Below are 15,488 nucleotides of genomic sequence, written 5' to 3'. Positions count from 1 at the left end.
ATCAAGTATTTACCAAAAATATTTTTTTTTGTCGCTAGATGGTGTAGTTACGTTTTAGCTAATTGTATAAAATATCTGCAAAGCTGCGTTTTCTTATATTGGTGTTACCTTCCCCCAAAATAGTTATAAACCTTCCCGTGACTTAGGAGAGGCTACCCTTTAAAGGAGAACCATAAAGGTTCAGCTGTTAGCGAGATCATTTGGTAGAGATAAACATATATCCTGTTACTTTATTATATGACATACTTGGGAGTGACGGTTTGTCAGTCAACGGACGGATCAATAACTAGACAGAGGTTGACATACAATCATGGTTATTAGTCCAGTCATTATGATAAAGATTTTATTTGATAAACTGATACATACAAAAACTTAAATCTTAATAGTATTGTAGAATAATGGATATAGATTACGTGGATACATTGATATTAGAGTACATGAAAATGTGGTGCAACCTCCAAGTAATAGTATATCTAATTGTAGAATTAAAATAATTTAATTTAGGCAAAGACGACTTTCCTCACCAGGTACACCCAAAAAGCCGGAGGAGGGGAGAGTACCAAGGCCACAGAGTTTACCTCTGGGCGGTCAATCTTCAGGTATGTTCATCTGTGTGAGTTTGTCTCTAGTTTCTCTTAGTGTTTGGAACTAGGTATTAATAGAGTAAGACGAGACACAGCCACCAGGGCCGGCAGCTTCATGTTCAAGTATATTTCGACCTGACGACCCGCTGTCAACCATTTTAGAGAATGGTAAATTAAGATTAATAACTTAAAATAAAAAGTTGTATGGGTATGTTATTACTTATTGTTAAGCGTTAATTTGGGTAGGTACTTTGGGGATGTCAGTACATCAATTTCTCGTCTATTATTTCACTCCTAGATATTAAATGAAAATTTATTGAGTAGTGTACGGTATTCTACGCCCCTAGCATCTAAAAGCTCTGAATTCCAATGGTAAGTAATAAAAGAAAAAGCCAATAGGTACCATCCAAAGACTTTAAGTTAGAGAAGCCTTAAACAATTCCCTAACCTAATTAAAGCTTTCCTGAAAAGAAGAACTTTAATCAGTTTAGTTTTATAGCTAATCTTAAGCTATAGACAAAAAACCTCACTATTTTATACATACAATAGGATATTTTGTTTTAGTGAGAAAGAAAATGACATTAGTTGGATCATCCTTGATAAGTCCAGAAACGCCCCGACCTAAGAAGCCATACATCCTGCACTACCAGAACGGGACAGCCTACACATACCTGGGATTCAAATGCTCTACCAGAGTATTTTTCTGCTCAATTCATAAGGTAATTTTGTATTTTAAATCAATAATAATCATTTTTGCATAAATTGAAAACATTGGTCTATTAATTTTGTACTATAAGGCCTCTAAAATGATGGTCCGTAACTGAATAATTGCAAATATTTGCAAGCTGCTTTATACATTTTTCATTAATTATTTGGTTAATTATTTTTTAGTTTTTTTCTTGGGGTTGGTGGTACGTGTGGTCCCCCATAATAGTTATAAACCTTTCCCTGAACAATGAGAAGCTACATTGTAAAGGAAACCATATTGGTACAGCGATAAGGAGATCCTACGGCACACACTGACAGACAAACACACACACACACACGTACATCATATTACTTTTATATAAGAATTTTGAATGACGAGGTTTTTTCATTTTAAAGGTTTATCCTAAATATTTTTGTAGCCACAGCCAAACTACGTTGAACTGGAGAAAAATTCCCGAGTGTCGATGTATTCCAACTGGAATACACAGAAGGATTCGCATCCCTCTGGACTGGCACCCGCCATAGGCATGGCTTCTTATAACTCATCCTGTAAGGTAAGAAATATTGTTAAAATGGATATAGGATATACGTGAATTGGATATGTTGACGAGGAAAATTTTTTTTTTGTAATTTAGCTTGCTAATATGGACCTCATTAATTAATCAGTCCGTTCATTTATTAGGAGGGGCGGTGTGTGTCGTTATTTTAGCCAGATGCAAGCACCACTTTATCATAGTACATAAACATCTGGTGCAACATCAAAGTAATAATATATAGCAAAGCTGTTTAAGTACCTAGGCAATTTTCATTCCAGGTATCTTAATTGTTATGCAATGGACGTTAAATTTGTGTTCGCCCCCAATTACAATAAATAAAGAGAGGGTTAGGTTTCTGGTAAAATCCGTAAAGGTTATGTGATATAAGTAAGACCCTTTTTGTGTGCTAGCACATTGCTTTCTGATCAATTTTAGGGACTCTACTGTGTTTATATTTCCTACGATATTAGCTTATTTCAAAGATCCAAATACAAAATATGGACAGGCCTCTATTCTTTTACTTTAATTGTAAAACCATAGTTACCTTCCTAATCATTTTACTGTTTTAGGACCGCGAAAATGGACTGTTCAGCGTAGCTGGTGGCAAAATGGAGATGTTATCCTCTCACTCCTCTACCTGGCAAGAAAGAAAACAAAATAAATCTAAAAATGAGGTAAAAAAAACATTATTAGTACAGATAATTATAAAGAATGTCCATGGATACGAAAAAAAGTAATATTAGAATAATACATTTTCCACTTAGGAGCAACAAAAGGATACCTTGTACTCTATTTAAACAACTAGCAACAATAACATTTAATAAATAATTTCTGAGATATTTGAATTTATTAGAAATTACTATTAACAGTTTATTTGAAAGCGGGGCTGGAATCAAGATTTATGTGGAGTGTTCGTAATCCTATTATATAGAGTAGTAAGCTTTTTTTGTCTGTAGCGAAGGTTCTCTCTAACCACTGAACCTATATGGTTCTCCTTTACATTGAAGCTTCTTATGGGTCCTTAGATGGTTTTAGGCTAATTTATTTTTATAGAAAAGTCTGGGTTTGGTTTAGGCTATTTTTCTGTCCTTCCATATTCCTTCGAATCTATTGCCCCTAAATGGTAGGGGCACAGCCGCTAGTCTAAGTATTAAGTACATTTAGAAACCTTAGGAAAATTAAACATTTAACTCCCTGTAAGCACCTAAAAAAATATAAAAACATTTTTTATCAAAAATTAAAAGTGTATTAACGGTGAATTGAGCTTCCTATTTTATGTTTACAGAAATCTATGTATCATATTCATATGTTTTCTATGATTTTTAAAAATTGATTGCGAGTTCTCTACATTAATCCTGGCTCTCTTGGTAAAAACCAAAAATTCCATTCAAATTGATACTCGGGATAAATATTTTAAATGGAAATTTTTTTGTACTTTTAAATAAATTAAATATTCCATTCTTGACACCAAGGAGGGAGGGGACATTGAGTTTTAAATCATACTGGTACCCAAAGCTTGATAAACATGCTCTCTCCTTATTACTATGTGTAATTTTAGTAAATATTGATTGGTTGGATCAAACTATCATAGTTCAAATTAATTTACCAATAATTTTGGTTAAAAGAAGGAGTAAATTTTTTATTTTCTTTGGGGATGAACATTAATATATCGTCCTTTGTATTATAACTTATTTTTTTTTGATAAAATCTTCAAAAAATCTTGAAAAATCCGTCAACTTTTTTTATTACAGGATGAAGGTGGTGTTAAGGCAGTGACCACTGTGGAAGGTGGATATAAATCTACAGATGATAACTATACCTATATCCGTGGTAGGGGGAGGGGCAAATATATCTGTGATTCATGTGGTATAAGGTAAGTCAATGAATATTCCAGTATGGCTTTGAAACCGATTATGATCTGTTGGATTAGAACTGGTTCTCAGCAATACTAAAAATCGTGTATAGCATCGTATCACTGACATTTTTTTCGTGATTACAAAAATAAAAAAAAAATAATATTAGTTTTGTTTGCCTGATCCTTTGACCTCTTGGGACTAACAAAGCTGGTTTTATTCTTATAATTTTTATTCTAATACCCCCGGAAAACTGTCTATGGTAATAAATTACTTGTATCTATATAAATTTCAAGGATCCATTTTATGTATGCAAATAATGTTTGTATGTTGCTGAGATAGACACTCGACTGTTTATTACACTGGTCCCCAAAGTTTTATAATAATGTTTTCTTATTCCTTGGCTTAACAACTTTGGGAACTTTGATTGAATTTAATCTGTTGGTTCATGTTTTTAAACGTTTCAACCACTAATTGTAATCTAAAGAAGGTTGATTTTTGTATATTCTTTGGGGATGTACATCAATTCATCGGCCATTGTCTTATCCCTTTAGATTAACCAGTAGAAGGCCTTAAGTTGTTAAGCCGTTCTAGTTATTTTATGGCACGCAGCAAAGGAAAATACAGCCACCTACTACCTATAGTATGTCGTGGCATAAAATTTTATTTTATTTAAATTTTAAAGAACAATAGCAGTAAGATTAAGAATAATCCTATTTTCCTAATTAAAATAAAAACAAGTTTCGATACATAATTCTATTCGTCATAGAGTGACGCTTAAGGTTTATTTTGTTTTTAATTAAATCAAAAATTTTAATCTCACGTCATTTTTATGTAATGTACTTTGGTTCATAACCAACACGTTTTATGAAAATTTAGATCTGTAAGGAAGTGTTTTATGAATAAGATTCAAAGTATTTTACCACTTTACAGTATCTTTGGTTTGGTAGGGAGAAGACAATTAACAATAATTTAACCAAACACTTTGCTAATGTCAAAAATACACAAATTAAACCTCTTATTTTAAACATTTAAGTTGTTTTATTTAAAAAGATTTTTTTTTTAAATTTAATTGTACCTAAACAGTTTTCTCGTATTCATTCGAATTCGGTGGATAGGAACTGGTTCTCATCCATACGAAAAAACTATGTCTAGCATCGTATTATATCCAGCTTTCTACGAATATAAAAATGTACAATCATAAGATTGAAACCAGTTTTTTTTAGCCCGTGCCTTCGGCACCTGGGGGCTAAAAAACTGGTTTTAATCTTATAATTGTACATTCCATATCCGCGGAAAGCTGTTTATAATACGATGCGAGAAATAACTAGGTATTATTTTATTTTTTTAATTTGTTGAAACTTTGAAATTTCCTTAGTTGATCATCCCCTTAAAATATAAAATACTATTATGTTAAAATTTTATATTTAGAAGTAACATCTCAAATTTGATCTTCACGTCATAATTATGCAATATTAATGTTTTAATAACATTGTACTCATTTATAAGAGCGAAGTTATTCTATAATTTGACATGTTTGTTCATTCGATGATGGAAAAATGGACCTATAATACGTTAATATTGTGATAGGGGAACTTGCTGCTGCTAATATATTCCTCAGATGTTGGTCTGTACGTTTCTCCTGCATTGTCAGGGAGAGTGGATATGGTAAAGTTATAAGGGGAAGGGGGGGGGGTCGTTATTATTAATTCATTACTTTTTTTCTTTTTAAAGTTTGCCAAGTTTCCAGTGGATTTAAAGGGATAAGACAATTGCCGATAAATTGATATACATCCCTAACTATAATACGCAAAATTACCCCTTCTGTACATTAATATTAGTGGTTGAAATGTTGGACACTCAACTTCATGAATTAATATAAGAAACCCTAATTATAAAACTTAAGGGACAAGTGTAATGAACAGCCTAATGTCCCCTCCCTCCCTGATAAAGGGTTTTGTCATCATTGTTTTATTATATTTGTGTAAGTACACAATATTTTATATTTTAAGAATATTTAGGAGGTACTTATGAAAATTAAGACTATCAAATTAAAGTGTTCATTTATATTTAGCTTTTCAAATTACTTCTGGCTTCTCCCCTAGTTTTATATATCATTTAATCTAAATATTAATCTATTTTACATTCATCTTTTTAACCAATAATATTTTATTTTTTATATGATTCGTCCCTTTTGGTTAATTTCATTCATTCATCCATTTGGTCTTTGAATATTAACCAATAGCGTCGGAAATATAAATGTCAGCCAGTCAATACAAAAGAACATCAAGCAATTTGTTAGCAGACAAAAAAAGGTCCCCAAAACTTGGGCCAGGTAGTTGTCTGGTTTATACATCTATACTGTTACATTTATTAATTTTCCAGGTGTAAGAAGCCCTCTATGTTGAAGAAGCACATAAGAACCCATACCAACGTACGACCCTTCACCTGCAAGTACTGCAACTTTAGCTTCAAAACAAAGGCACACACTTTTAAAAATTGTTTTTAATACAAGGAAGACATGATCCACTATTTATAATTTGTCAAATATTGATCACTTAAAAGACTTACTGCCATTTTAGACATTAATATACGAATTTGATGTACAGACGTACTTACAAATCAAAATTTTTTCATAGAGTTGCTTTGATTATATCATTGTAACATATAATTGTTCTAGGAATCCATGAAAAGTATGTTATTGAAATTATTCTTAACACGTCAGGTATTTCTCATTTTTATGATATTTGTTTTAGGGATTTAAAGTGATTATAACATACCAAAACGGACGCTCAATTTTTTTTTCATATACCAGCTGTCAACAAAACAAATTTAAAAGTCTAATGTGGAATTCAGGGTAACCTGACCAAGCATATGAAATCCAAGGCGCACAGCAAGAAGTGCGTGGAGCTGGGAATCGTACCTGTGCCCACCTCGGCTGACGACCCACAGGCTGATGAGTCATCAAAGGTTTGTCTAATTTTTTACCTTAGTAGTAGTATATATGCCTCTAGGGGCATATATACTACACATAAAGAGGTAATTCTATCTTCCACTTGCATTTTTAAAAGCGAAGCTTTTCTATTATTAGGGTCGGTCCGTACGTCCGAGACTGATAGCTTTTTTCGTTAATTTAGTCATGTTATAATTGTCCTATCGATTTCAAACTTTGCATGGTGATTCCTGTGGTAGTTAGGTACGATTTAGAAAGCGTAGCAACTCTTTAATCATTACCAGAATGTCCGTACGTCTATTTTAAACATGTTGATTTTTTACTTTTTTTACAACAAATGTTTAACCAAGTGGTCTAATTATCCGAATGTTCTGATTTTTGGTATATTGATTCCTGGGACAATAAAGTACAATATTATAAACAAAGCAACTCTATAATCAAGTCCTAAAAATGTAAGTATGTCCGTAAACATTATCCTGTATCAAGAAGTTTTTCAACAAATTTATTCACAGTTTTGCCTATATTCTGATTATTCAGTTCTGATACAAGTGTTAATGTCCGTTTGTCCTACCGTTTCAGAGCTTCGCTGTTATGGATGTTGTCATCCTTGTTTTAAAGAAATGCAATTTCTCTTTGGAGGGTTGAAAACCTTCATTGTACCTTCTTCTCTATAAAGAAATTTCATACCGGTCCAGCAGTTAGTGATGTCTTAAGCTACACAAAAACACACATCCTAAAAATATTTGGTATTTCATTTTCCCTCCCATAAATACGTCAATTTGACGTATTTATTATTTACAAATATTATATTTGAAGTAGGGATTATATGAACATTTTTCGAGTACAATGTAAGAAGAGCGTAGCTACTATAAAAATATGTTTTGTTGTGATTGTGTGTCCGTACGTCAATTTTCTTAAATCTCGATTAATACTTCATAACATTTTACTGTTATTTATTATCTTGTAAGCTTGATGCTGCGCTACTTGTTGAAGACTTCACTTATCCTTGTTTATAACTACGAAATTAGAAAATTAACATTTTATCAATTGTCCTAATATGAAATATTAGCTAATTCATTCTTAAATCTTCATACTACAAATATTTTAAAGCCATTTAATAACAGGATTATCATTAAGATTTATTTTTTATTTTTTAGTACATGAACATTATATCTAGCTATAATGAAATTAAAATGATTTGGAATTTGTTATTAAGTTATCTAGCATTAAACTACATCTTTTTCATTTTTATTTTTCATTGAATATGTGGTTATTGTGAATTTTTGTCGTTTACTTATGTTAGTCCCCAGATATTGATCAATACTGTCCTCCATGTTCAGGGGACGGGATGAGGGAAAGTCTTAAGGTGGGGGAGGAGGGGTATCATAATATTAGCCAGCTGGGAGAAATATTTTATCAAGGTATGCGAGAATCTCTCATATAATATCTACGCATTCTATATCCACTGCACTGAATTAAATATGCCCCTAATAAAATACTTAATTTGTCAGGGTGCAACTGAAATAATTTTGGCGGGAGATTCTGACAGCGAGGAGATGGAGGAGAATGATGAGGGGGAGGAGGAGGAAGAAGAAGAGGGGGATGACAGGTAGGAAAATTTCCAGTTTGGCCTCAAAAGCAGTTCTGAGCCATTATGAATCATGTATCGTGGCGTATTGCAGATAATTTTCCACGAATATTAAAATTAAAATTTTCATTTTTATTACGGATGCCATAAATAACAATTTCAAGATGGCTTCCTTACCGATAAGTATTCACCGCAATAATACGGTAATGAGCCATACTGAAAAATTCTGTATCGTGTCGTATTATAGACAATTTTCCATAAATATTACCTACCTAAACTAAAATCATAAAATTTAAATTTTTTATTTCATATTCGCGGATACGATTAATAACTATTCCAGTATGGCTTCAAAACCGATTGATATAAGCTGGATTAGAACCAGTTCTCAGCTATACTGAAAAAACATGTATCATACCTATCGTTTTATAGAAAATTTTCAACGAATTGGTATTAAAATAATAATCATAAGATTAAAACTTTTTATATCCATTCCGCGGAGAGCTGTCTATGATACGATGCGAGAAATGAATATTCCAGTATAGCTTCAAAACTGATTAAAATCCGCCGAAATAGAACCGGTTCTATGCTATACTTGAGAAGCACTTATCGTGTCTTTTTACAGACCTTTTTTTACAAATAAAAAACTGAAGTTAACTTTTACAATGTCAGTGCCATATGAAAAATACAGCTTGAAGATTTCACAATTATGAGAACTTATTTTAGGTTTGACGATGCTGATGTGAAGCCACTGCTGCCAGATATGTATCCATCCTCCAGCTACCTGCACAGTCAACCTGGATACAGTTCTGCAGGCCATGCTGCAGGTCCAGGGGCAGCTCTTGGGTTAGCCCCGCGGGTTCCGAGATTTTCTACCTATCCTTTCAGGCCCTCCGTTTCAGGTAATAAGATAAATTAGAAGCTGTCAATGACGGCTGCTCTTTGATAACTAAGGGCGGCGTCGGCTGTAGTTCAAAAATATGGATAATCAAATCAAAACACAAATGAATTGAAAGCAATCTTTAAGTCAAACTGCTCTTAATTAAAACAAGACAAGGAGGGAGGGGACATTTAGTTGTTTACTAAACTAGTCACAAAAGTTTTATAGTGACATTTTCTTATTTTCTGCCTGAACAACTTTAGGGACTTTAACTAATTTTGATTGGTTGGTTCATTAAGATGAATGTTCAAAACTTCAACCACTTTTTGTAATCTACAGAAGGGGTAATTTTGAGTATCATCAGTGGTGAACTTTTCTTATTTTAGTGGAGAGTGGTGAATCAGTTCCAATAAGCCGGGTTAACATAGAACTACAACAAGATCAAGAAAGAGTCAATAGGATCACACAGCTAGCCAGAGGTAAATTGTCAGGAGCTTTTATGTTATGGTTATTTATAAAGAATATATTATAGTGGAATATAAGTGGATATTATGACAGGGGAAAAATTGTCGTTAATTTAGGTTGCTAACATGGAAATCGTTTATTGGTCAGTTCGTTCATCCAGTAGAAAGGATGAGGGGATATGGTAAAAGGGATGGGATGCTATTTTAGCCAGCTATCAGTTTTTCTTTATTAGAGGACATGATAATCTGGTAAGTAATGATAAATCCATTATTACGGTGTTTACAGAAGCTTTTTTAAAAAGTACTTTTGCCTGAAATGAGTTTTGTTTTAGGTGTTGAGGATCAATTGATGGAGATAAAAGAGGAGCCAGGCACTTCTGAACCCTCCAGCAGTACTCTACCTACAGACTTATCTGTAAGGTAATATACCAAATTATGCACTTTTAAGGGTTATTAAACTTTTAGTAAACTATATATATTATACAATACATCTGAGCCTATTTAAGCTACTTATTTACCTTAAAATCAAATGTTATTTTGTTATTAAAAATTCTAATTTATAATTTTAGACCCGTTACATCAATATACCTTGGTGCTACAAACATGCCAACATCCCCTTGGAGGCCAACCACAATGATGTCCTTCCCTCTCTCCTCAACATCGACTACTATTACATCCTCTTTGATGACGTCATTAGCGCATGACTTGAATTATGCCGCGTCAACGGTTGTATCTGCTGTTTCCCGCGTTTCTCCGTCGTCTTTCAGCAATATTAGTAATAATCAAGTAAGTAATTTTGTGCAGTGTTATTTATTACCCGAAAAATAGATTAAAACCGGATTTCAGCCGTTTAATATCTTAATTAACAAACAAAAAGACATACAACTACTTTAATAAGAGTAAGATTCAATTATTATTCCTAGGGTTGGCAATCCGAAATCCGCCCAATTTTTGGTCCAATTTTAGAATCCGGATCCGAAATCCGTTTTTTAATAGCAGATTCCGGATTCCTAATTGGTAGGCTAAAATTAGCGTCTAGAGTTTTTCTTTCGACTCCAAGAGCTCAGATTGGACAGTCAAAGATCACGATATGACCTTATAATCCTATCACCGTCAACTAAGCCCTCTAATTGGCTGTACAGTGGTCACTTGACATTAAAATATATTTATTTTCATTTCACAGCTTTTCATGCTTCATTTATTTTTTTTAAAAAGCCTTTTAAAATACTGCTAGAATCCAGAATCCGAATCCGGAATCCGCCAAAAATAAGAATCCTGAATCCGCTACTTTTTTTGACGGATTCTTTTAAGAATCCGGAATCCGAATCCGGCCAAAAAATTCGACGGATTGCCATCACTAATTATTACGCGTTGTTATTCTATTTTTATTCAAAACAGACTTACATAAATATTTCATTGATTTATGTGTATTTAAAGTGCATGTTTGGAAAGGGGGGGGGCGAAAGTGACACTTTTTGAAACCAAAACTAAGAGTCAACAAAGGAACTCAACTAAAAAAAGGGTTACAGGTCTGAGATTTTGCATGGCAGTTGCTTTATAGGGGTATAATATGGAACTGTGAAGAAACGGCGGCGCAACCGCCGAAAACCGCCGTTTCCCGCCGTAATTTTTGTTGCCTTTTCTCGGCGGTTTTCGGCGGTTGCGCCGCCGTTTCTTCACAGTTCCATATTGTACCCCTATAAAGCAACTGCCATGCAAAATGTCAGACCTGTAACTCTTTTTTTAGTTGAGTTCCTTTGACTTTTAGTTTTGGTTTCAAAAAGTGTCACTTTCGCCCCCCCCCTTTATATACAGATGATTCATTTAAACATTTTATGTTTATATTTTCAGACAAACTTATACTTTAATAGGTTTTTCCTGCATTCTTCAAATTTTTTAATTCACTGGTCGCTAAATCTTACAATAGAAAATAAATAATGGGGACATGCAAAGTCTATAAATTGGTCAGGTGTTTTATAGATATTACTAGACAAACTTACTGACAAAAAGGTAACTTTTAACAGGTCAGGACATTCAAAAGATATTAAGGAACAGTCACAATCAGATAGCTAACTTTTTATTATACAAAAATGATGCTATTTTAATGACATCAAAGAATCAGCGAACAGTGATTCATTCATACCTCCTCTCTGTTACATTTTTAAACGTCTTGATAAATATTTAGAAAACTTTTTTTGTGTTTATTCTACTTAAGTGTCTTCCAGTATGTGTTTACTTAATCGGGGTATATTCTTGTATTTATGCTATATACGTCGTGTTTTCATCAAAAAATGCATTTTTTGTAACATTAAACATTATTTAGGTAAAAATGGTTGTTTAATATTGCTGTTATGTCTTTAAAACTATTTTTAAGCCAATATTCTTTTTTTTGAAACTTAGATATATGTCTCTTAAAATAATTTGTTCTGTGTATTTTCCGTAAAGTTAGATGTAACCTTTTTCTCAATTGCTCGTATTAAGTCAAACTGTTCTTAATAAGAGCATCTGGGGATAGACCCTTTCGTGGCAACGCCCATTAAGGGGCGATTCATCGTATTTTTAAAATATTAGGTGATTGCCTCACAGGGTTAGGCAATTGGCCCCGCAGGGGCTAGATAGTAGGAGAAAAACCTATGTGAAAAAAATGAAGAATCGCCCCTTAAGGAGCATTGCCACGAAAAGACTACCCGAGCATTTGACTAAAAGGTTACACCCAACTTTACGGAAAATACACGAAAAAAATTAACTTTAATTTAGATGACCTTGAAGTCTGAATTACCCAGTGGCCATGTCTCCAACCTGCCCAGCAGTATCCTCACCATATCCAGCAGTCATAACTTTTTACCTGGCGGCTCCACAAGTTTAGTTGCGCCACCTGGAGGATCTAGTAGTTTATTGGCGCCGCCTGGAGGGCGCAGTTCTTTATCGGCGCCACCTGGAGGATCCAGTGGTTTAGCAGCGCCACCTGGATATTCCAGCAGCACATCAGCGCTACCTGGAGGCTCTAGCAGCATAGCGGGGCCAACTGGAGCACCCCAAACTGGTGCTACTATGGTTCATTCAGGTATAAAAATTAAGACTTTAATATCTGATTTTGTATTTTTAATGGTTTCAATTCTCACATTTAGGTTACTAACTTACTAGACTTTCTTTTTTTGCCAAAATTCTAGGCCAGGGTGATGTAATAATCGAGTAGCTTCCAGAGAATTGCGGGTCAGCTTGTAGTGTAACATTGAATACATTCAGCTGTGCGCGAAGCTTACCAATCTAAGATTAGACAAAGGATTCTCACTACCAGTCTCCGTGTGTATCTGAATCCTAACTTCAGAAAATCAGGGCTACAAACAACACTCACTTTTTTGTTTATTCGTCGCTTCCTGCGTTAAGACAATAATTTTTTATCAAAATTGTATCATTACTTATTAAAGCCACACTTTTATTTTAGATTCTTCTATGCCGTCAGATTTAAATTCACCTAGTCTAGCTTCTCATACAACAACAACCACAACCCAAAGTCAATATCCAACTGCAGTTAGTAACAGCAGTAGAAATGAAATTAATACATCCATGGCAAATGTTACAGTAAGTTTAATACATTTATACTTTAGTAGCGAAGCTTTTCTATAGCTAAGGTATGTCCATCCAAATTTTCTTATCTGTATACGACAAAATTGCATAGTAACACTAACAATACATGAATTTTATATGGGTAACTTATCTATATTTATCTTTTTATTACGCTGAACCGAAAATTAAATCATTAAAACTATTTTTTGTGAAACTTTAAATACGTAATTTGACTATAGATTTAGCAAATTGCTTCAATTTAAAGTAATTTTTAAAAAAAGAAGTGTATAGGCAGGGGCGTCCAAGCTTTTTATTTTGGGGGGGGTAAAAATTTTTTTAAGGGGGGGGGTAATTCGGTTTTGGGGGGGATAAAATGGCGCGCGAGCAAATTTTTTTTACCCCCCCCCCCCCAAAATTTTTACCCCGGGGGTAAAATTTGCTTGGGGGGGGGGTAATTACCCCCCTGAAATCTGTTGGCAGGGGTAAAATTTGTTTACCTCCCCCAAAATTTACCCCCGGGGTAAAATTTTTGGGGGGGGTAATTAAAATTTTTTCAAAAATTTAGTATTAGAAATGCGCGCCAGCGCGCAAAAATTTTTTCTGTTAGAGATTTTCTATTTTGGGGGGGTATTTACCCCCCCAAAATTGTTTGGGGGGGGTAAATACCCCCTTCTAAATGGTTGGGGGTGCCTACGGCACCCCCAGGGTAGGGGTAAATTTTAAATGGGGGGGGTAAAATGAAAAAAAATTTGGGGGTGCCTACGGCACCCCCAAATTCGTTTGGGGGGGGGGTAATCGCCCCATTACCCCCCCCTTGGACGCCTATGTGTATAGGTATATAAAAAAAACATTAAATGTACTATTTTATAATACTAGCAGTAACTAGGTCCTTTGAATGAAGTTTCAAAAGAGGGTAGTAAAATAGCCTAAAACCCTTCCAGGACCGAAAAGCTTTCTATAATAGGTAACTCAATAAGTTCAGTTGTTATTGAAATTTTACTACTTCAAATAATAGAATTTAAAATGGTGAAAACATACATTATTAATATCCAATTTAGTAAAGGTTTTTTCTATGAAGCTTAAGATCTTATTAACATCTGAACTGATTGAGTTCTTATTTTTACGAGAGCTTCACGCAATGGTTTTAGGCTATTTTATTATTAGATTGAACCCTTGGTTTAATTTATTCCTTCTCATTGCCATTCAGACTTTTGTTGAAAATTAAAATAACTTTATAAAATACCTACACCTAACCTATGAAAAAAAATTTCTGTTAATTAGATAATTGAATATTTCACTAAATTAGATGTATTAACAAATAAATAAAATCTAGATAAAAGAAGAGCCAGAGGACCAGATGACCGCACAATCTGGCCAGCCAGGATCTGCCAGCATTATCCATCAGCAGCCTGGCAGTCCTAGTAAGACTGCCAGCAGGCTACCGCCTAAAGAGGAAAAGTTGGACAAACAGCCGTTAACACCACAAAGAGATATGAGTGGTGGAAAGAAGGATTATATTCATAATTATGGCCAGCTGGATCCGGTGCCTCAGGTTTGTATTCATTGATAGATAGTACGGAATATTAACTAGATGGATATAAGATATATAGATATTAATGACAGGTAGATTGATACAAGAGAGATAAATGAAAATTTAAAGATCGACAGTCAGATAGCTAGATAGCCAGATATTTGATTAAACAGACTATAGATAGATAGATAATTATATAGAAAGGTAGAAAATTATTAGATGGATTAATGTATAAACAGTCAGTGAGATAGAAAGAAAGTTAGTTAGATCGTCCGAAAATCATAACCTAAATCCTAATTTTAGAATGTAACAATGAATGTACGAGATATACCCAGTATTACTCCTGGAGGGCAAACAGTAGCACCACCCCCTATGCCAGAGTTCAGTATACCCCAGCAGGTAACCATTACAAACAGTAGCACCACCCCCTATGCCTGAGTTTTGTATACCCCAGCAGGTAACCATTACAAACAGTAGCACCACCCCCTATGCCTGAGTTCAGTATACCCCAGCAGGTAACCATTACAAACAGTAGCACCACCCCCTATACCAGAGTTCAGTATACCCCAGCAGGTAACCATTACAAACAGTAGCACCACCCCCTATACCAGAGTTCAGTATACCCCAGCAGGTACCTAACCATTACAAACAGTAGCACCACCCCCTATACCTGAGTTCAGTATACCCCAGCAGGTACCTAACCATTACAAACAGTAGCACCACCCCCTATGCCTGAGTTCCAGACTGGCCAGAGTGTACGTTTTGTACGTTTTGTACGTTACGCATCGAATCTGTGTACGTTCTGGACGTTATTTTGATATGTGTAC

The 15,488-nt window shown here is 34.3% G+C and overlaps 1 protein-coding gene across 1 annotated transcript in view; it reads left to right on the top strand.

The window, feature by feature from the left end:
• Positions 1-15,488, top strand: part of shn (zinc finger protein schnurri) — a 102,982-nt gene that overhangs the window by 68,079 nt on the left and 19,415 nt on the right. The window contains exons 27-42 of the mRNA XM_080172171.1: positions 505-599; positions 1,149-1,303; positions 1,712-1,846; positions 2,398-2,502; positions 3,580-3,701; positions 6,067-6,163; positions 6,538-6,651; positions 8,146-8,243; positions 8,946-9,121; positions 9,486-9,578; positions 9,896-9,983; positions 10,133-10,349; positions 12,321-12,627; positions 13,009-13,145; positions 14,464-14,682; positions 14,965-15,060. Of these exons, the coding sequence (XP_080028297.1) occupies positions 505-599; positions 1,149-1,303; positions 1,712-1,846; positions 2,398-2,502; positions 3,580-3,701; positions 6,067-6,163; positions 6,538-6,651; positions 8,146-8,243; positions 8,946-9,121; positions 9,486-9,578; positions 9,896-9,983; positions 10,133-10,349; positions 12,321-12,627; positions 13,009-13,145; positions 14,464-14,682; positions 14,965-15,060 (2,254 nt within the window). The remainder of the gene's footprint in view (positions 1-504; positions 600-1,148; positions 1,304-1,711; positions 1,847-2,397; positions 2,503-3,579; positions 3,702-6,066; positions 6,164-6,537; positions 6,652-8,145; positions 8,244-8,945; positions 9,122-9,485; positions 9,579-9,895; positions 9,984-10,132; positions 10,350-12,320; positions 12,628-13,008; positions 13,146-14,463; positions 14,683-14,964; positions 15,061-15,488) is intronic.

This window comes from Acartia tonsa, chromosome 9, assembly GCF_053477335.1.
Source record: "Acartia tonsa isolate MP-2025a chromosome 9, ASM5347733v1, whole genome shotgun sequence".
In the NCBI taxonomy this organism is placed as follows: domain Eukaryota; kingdom Metazoa; phylum Arthropoda; class Copepoda; order Calanoida; family Acartiidae; genus Acartia; species Acartia tonsa.
The sequence above is the reverse complement of the archived record's forward strand: the minus strand, read 5'-3'. Positions and strand labels throughout refer to the sequence as shown.